The sequence below is a fragment of the Lupinus angustifolius genome, unplaced genomic scaffold (assembly GCF_001865875.1).
Source record: "Lupinus angustifolius cultivar Tanjil unplaced genomic scaffold, LupAngTanjil_v1.0 Scaffold_29_33, whole genome shotgun sequence".
NCBI classification, from domain to species: Eukaryota; Viridiplantae; Streptophyta; class Magnoliopsida; order Fabales; family Fabaceae; genus Lupinus; species Lupinus angustifolius.
Genome location: NW_017720578.1, coordinates 6618 through 12335, shown reverse-complemented (window position 1 = coordinate 12335; position 5718 = coordinate 6618). Strand labels below are relative to the sequence as shown.

At 32.8% G+C, this 5718-nt stretch overlaps 1 protein-coding gene across 3 annotated transcripts; it reads right to left on the bottom strand.

Moving 5' to 3' along the window:
• Positions 1 to 1446: 1446 nt before the first annotated feature.
• Positions 1447 to 5225, bottom strand: LOC109338572 (protein REVEILLE 7-like). Of its 3 annotated transcripts, XM_019575843.1 has the most exons (8): positions 5068 to 5225; positions 4627 to 4706; positions 3618 to 3749; positions 3413 to 3524; positions 3268 to 3329; positions 2691 to 3116; positions 2482 to 2597; positions 1447 to 2448 (listed from the first exon to the last, which is right to left on the bottom strand). In XM_019575843.1, the coding sequence occupies exons 2-8, from the start codon at positions 4636 to 4638 to the stop codon at positions 2064 to 2066; spliced, it is 1245 nt and encodes a 414-aa protein (XP_019431388.1). In that variant the 5' UTR covers positions 4639 to 4706; positions 5068 to 5225; the 3' UTR covers positions 1447 to 2063. The 3 variants fall into 3 exon arrangements, with proteins under 3 accessions (XP_019431388.1, XP_019431387.1, XP_019431386.1); XM_019575842.1 differs by having other exon boundaries at positions 1447 to 2597; positions 4627 to 4704; positions 5052 to 5223; XM_019575841.1 differs by having other exon boundaries at positions 1447 to 2597; positions 5068 to 5223.
• Positions 5226 to 5718: the final 493 nt, after the last annotated feature.

The window sequence follows — 5718 nt, the reverse complement described above, 5'->3', positions numbered from 1 at the left end:
TATTACTTATATTAGAATAATATAATATAAATGTTATTATATAACTAAATTTATAGGGATTCACTTACTCCATTAATTTTATGGACATCTAATCGATTAGATCTATTCACTAATTCAAACCATTGCATTTCCCTAGAATTGAAGGCTAGGACGAGGACTTTTGAAGTAAGTGGATCATTCCTCTAACTAAATAGGTTAGTCTTTTAAATTTAATAAATATTTTAAATGATCTGAAGTCTCGCATGTTAAAGTAAATACACTTTTAAAAAGCTCAAGTCTCACTCGTTCAAGAAAAAAACCTAATATATTATAGGTCAGTTAATAATCCTATTTCTATCTTATTGATATCAACTTTTTTGAAATTGAAAAGAGGATAAGAAATAATGTATCCCATTTTTTTGTTTTCCGAGTATTTGCCCTAAGTAACAAATATAAGGGTTTGAACATCATCCATATAAAATTTATAAACCATATTTTACTTTATCCAGTCCACTCATATCCCATCCATTCCATTTGTTTTTTAAATTGTAATGCAAATCACTCTTAAAAAATCACAGTTTTCTAAAATTATCTAACAAGAATTATTGAAATTATTTTTTTATAAAAAGAAACCACTTTTTTAAAAAGCATCTGTTTACAATATCACCTTTTCACATTTCCCCCCTTATGTCACCTTTTCCAAAATCACTTATTCAAAAAATCACTTATTCCAAAATATCGTTTACAAAAACCCTTCCCAAAATTACCTTTTCAAGAATTTTTTTCAACTTGTAGAAGTTAGAAATTCTCCCTCTAGTATGTTATTTGACTTCAATTTGGGGCTTATTACGTTTCATCCATTCACCAATTCATATTTATTTGTTGGTAATACCTTTTATTCTCTATGAGCAGTGAAACTGGTGGTGGATAAAATTAGAAATAGACCAAGAGGGTTGGATTTTCTTAGTTATGATACTGAAGAGGAATCTCATAAGAGTATAAGACTATTGAGGGAATGCATGCAAATGTACTTATTGCTAGTGTAATCTATTGTAGGTGTATAAATATTAATTACACCTACTAAAGGAATTCTTTATCTGGAATCACAATCTTGGTTGCTAGCTTGTCATCCATTCTTATCGCTAAAGAATTTGTCATGATAGTATACAGAATATAATATAGAGGGGGTTACAAAGAAATATGATGTTCTAATTATTTAATTTAAATAGAGGTAGTAACATATTTTTCTATTGAATTATTAACGGGAAACATAATTTTTAGAAGTCACCCCAAAGTTTCACTCTAGTAAACACTTCACAACACAGGAGTAGCAGAAGAGGTTGTTTTGTTACATTAAAAAAAGAGGATGGAGTATCTCCCGGTGTGAGGAGATAATTTCTCTCCTTACACCAGTTAGGCAATGACACATGATTATTTTTTACTTATTCTAAAAATAAAATAAAAAAATAAAAAGTAAAGTATTACAAATGTCTATTAATGAATAGGTGTGAGGAGATAACTTCTCTCCTCACATAAACATTTAGTTGGATCTAGGAATGGTTTATGTACACAATCTTACCTCACATATGGAGAGACTGTTTATATGACTTGAACTGACATCATGATCACTAAACAATAACATTAATATTGTGCCAAATTGTTATCTAGTCAAAAAATAATATTTAGGTACAGAAGAAAATCTAGATATACAAGTTGCTAAGCTGGCTCACAGCACATGACACTGAGAATTGTACCCTGGCATATCATCTGACCTATAGAGAGGTTAAAGACTAAGCAACTGCAGATTTGATTGCTGGTTGACCCAATTCTGTGTCCCTATTTGTTAACTGTAAAATGCCACCAATCCTTTAATTATTGGGCAGTTTTTTCATGGGGAAAAATAAAAGAAACTCCAAATGGATAGTGGAAAAAGAATTAGAAATCAGGTGCATGTCAGCTATTTTCACCACTATTTCACTATTTTCTTCTTCTGACGAAGAATGAAACCGAAACTGAAGCCTTATCCACTGGGCCGCCCTTCAAGGCTTCGAACACACAAGCTTGCCTTATCCACTGGGCCGCCTCTACAAGCAGACACGAGCTCGTTGTCCTTCCCTCTCTTCCAAAGAGGCAACTAAAGAATTTGCATCTCTTTCAGCTAAGCATCTCTTATATGGAACAAATCCCCTTTGGGATACTTTTCCTTCTACATGACGAGATTTTTGATATTGAGAATCAACAGCATCCAAAATCTTGCATTGATTCTCCATACCACTAACTGATTCTGCATTAGAACCAGTGCAAGAACTTCCCTCCTCTCCTGTTACTTTAACTCCATCAGGATTTGTATGACAATTACTATTACACAATCCCAGTGATAAATGAATATCTACTTGCTCCGATAACCATGCTCCGCAAAGATTTTGATACTCAACATTACCCACTTCATCAGAATTACTAGTAATTGACTTATTATTTTCCTCCTCATCTACATTCATTGACTTCTGATTGCCTACCATAGAGACAGTTCTTCCAAAAAGTTTGATACAAGTAACACGTGGCATTTCGGCAGATTCTTCTTTGAGACATTCAGTTTCCTTGGAACTCAACTCAGATTTCTGGAATACACCATGAAATTTGAAAGTTATTAAACCTAACCATACAAATTATTTTAGATGCTAAATCATAGAATATCATGAAATTTATCATACCACAGACAAGAGTAGCTTTGAACTGGTGGATAGAGGGACTGAAGCTAGAGATCCTTTCGCTTCCTCCTCCGATGAATTGGATATCATGCACTCGTTTTCCTTATCAACAGGTGACAAGCTGAGTGGGTGAATATCAGTGGTGCAAGAATTCGGTGAAACGCATCTGTTGGTCTGGTCCAGAAATGATTGCTCAAATGCATCTGAGCCAAAGGCGGATAGAACAGAGGTTGGGGATTGAGTGACTTTCTCTGCAATTAACAGGTTTGAAGGTGGAGATATTCCTGATTCACTCGGTATGAAGTGTTCTTTCGAAGAGTTGACTGATTTACGGGGATATGGATGAAGGGGTTTCCTCTTCGGACGAGGAGGAGGTATGTCAATTGGCTGTTTTGAAGTTTCAGCATTGCCATCAGATTCCCGCACAATCTGAAACCAATAGGAGAGAATGATGCTGAGAATAGAGAATTGTACCTATATGTCTTCAAATTTAGTAATCCTCTTAGTTTCAAATGATTGAAATCCTTTCATTTCTGGCACGGGGAATTATCTACTAAAATGTTAAAAAGTAAAAAATAACCTTAGAGAAAAACTTCTGAGCATGGCTTCGAATCTGAACAGCAGTTTTGGTACCTATATGCTCTGCATGAAATAAGAATACTTCATCTGATTTTAAGACATTTGAATTTTCAGATTACTTCATTAAATCATGACGTTGAATGTACCTTCAATTTGACGCCAGCCACGACCATACAATTTCAATGCTTCAAGGAACTTTTGATGCTCTTCCTCTGTCCACTTCTCTCTTTGCTTGGAAATGGTATATGGTTTTCTAACCTGTCGAAAATTGAGATAAGTTTGGAAAAACATAAGTAAAATTAGACAGAGAATAATTTCTTCAGCCATATGGATTATGGAATGTAAAGAAACCTTGGGAGTGTGATTGTTTCCAGCAGAAGTTACATCCCGCGATTGGGAAACATTCTCAGATTTTGTTGCACCATTGGAATGGCTGCTACTACCCGAGCGAGAGTTGTTTGACTTCGAGCCTTCGATTTGGTCCTACATTCAATAGTATCAGATGGATCAATGACTATCTTCCAAGTAAAAAAAGAACAAGGAAAAACAATATATTTCATCATGAAAGAAATTGATGCTCACTAGAGAATATATTTCAGTTCCTAAGGGACATTTTTTCTTAGTCAATGGACGAGTTCATATTGAATTCCTTGTATTCTATCAAAAAGGGGGGAAGTCTCTGGAAAGAGAAAACCATATGAAACATGAAACCTGCTTTGAACCAAGCAGAAACATAATATGTGGAGCATGTGAATAGTTGTCATCCATTTCAAACACACATGCTATACCATGGAATCATGCACACATAAAACAACACAGATATCCATTTATGTTGCAGTAAAAACATGTCAATTTTATCATGTACTATTTAATGCAACATAAATGATCAACTAATGCTGATAAAGCTCATTGTCATAACATTCTACCATTTTTTGTTTTGTTTAACTCCAGCCCAAAATTTGAATATTGAACAGTGTTCAGGGGAAGTCAAAAGAAGCATCAATTATCTATACCAGATGACAAGAATGAGAGCTTGGAAAATTAAATGGTAAGGTTTTTTTGCTTCCTACTTTTTTTAGTACAAACTTTGTGACCCAATTTAGTAACATAAATTAAGAGTTTTGTGTTATTACTTGAGTTACTTTTGTACAATTATTTTTTCACTATGGTGTCCCATCCTTTTTCTGGAATCAAACAGACTCATTTTCTAAAACAGAACACTAACATTGAAGATCATAAGAACTAACCTTACTTCCCTATTTCTAATGATTTAACACTTTATGCTATGCAAAGAAAAGAATAAAACTTCAAAGTGGATATTCCAAAAAAAGGCCCAGTTTGAAAGTGCTCCTTGTAATACCTGCATATCCATTGGAGCAAAATCAGAGCCAGTCCTTGTAACACCCTAAGCTTCACAGGGACCAACTCCAACAGCAGTCTACAGAATCAAGCCATACCCAAAAACAAAAAGCTAAATATTATATATCCGCAAAAAAGTTTAAAGTTGGCTATAAAAAAAATGGTAAACTTTATACATCGGCAAAAAAACTTTAATCACACTAGGCGAAGTCCGCTATAAAAAAAAGTAAATTTTAAGGCAAATAAAAAAATAATATTACATAGCATTGTTCACAATATCTACAATTATTATTCTTCCCCAGATACTATAAAAATAATAAAAAAGGAGAGAGTAAACTCAGTTGCCATTTTCACAAATCGGATCATTCAGATTCTCAATGTTAAAGACACAAACTGAAAATAAAAATGATCGAAATAAATAAATACCTTGGATTTTGATATTTGGATTTTCAAGTAAAAATGTAAACTTTAAAGGAAAATTAAGATTTTCCGAGAAAATAAGCGAAACCCAGATGTGGAATTCGAAGATAAAAAGGAAAAAGTATAAGGGAAGAAGTGGGTGAGCAGAGAAGGGAAGATCATAAGAAAATGGAAGTTATAAATAAATAAAAAGTGAAAATAAAAAATATAAAAATAAACTAAAAAGCATAGAGCGACACGTAATATTGAATTAAATATTTGTGAATAAAGTTAAAAATAAAAAATAAAAAATCGGTAGAGGATTCCAGAAGGCATTATGGTCTTGTGGCTGAGAATGCTCTACGCTGTGGACACGTGGCACATGTTTATGAACTCTTCTATTTAATCTATTTTTTTGTAAAATAAAATAAATTGATGAAAAAATGTGGTGCTGGAGATTTTATTGTTGAAGGAACTAATAGTTGAGAAGATAATTGAGTAGATTTTTATTAAAGTATAAGATATTTCTGTTTGTTTTGTAGTGTGGCCTTTTGACTTATTGTAATTATCATTTTTGTTTATTTTCTCTCTAGCTAAGATTTGGGTATAAGATTCTTTCCAAAAAAAACTTGAATTTTAGTGCAAATTATTGTTTTTAATAAAATCAGATAAAAAAAATGCTATTTTAAAATTT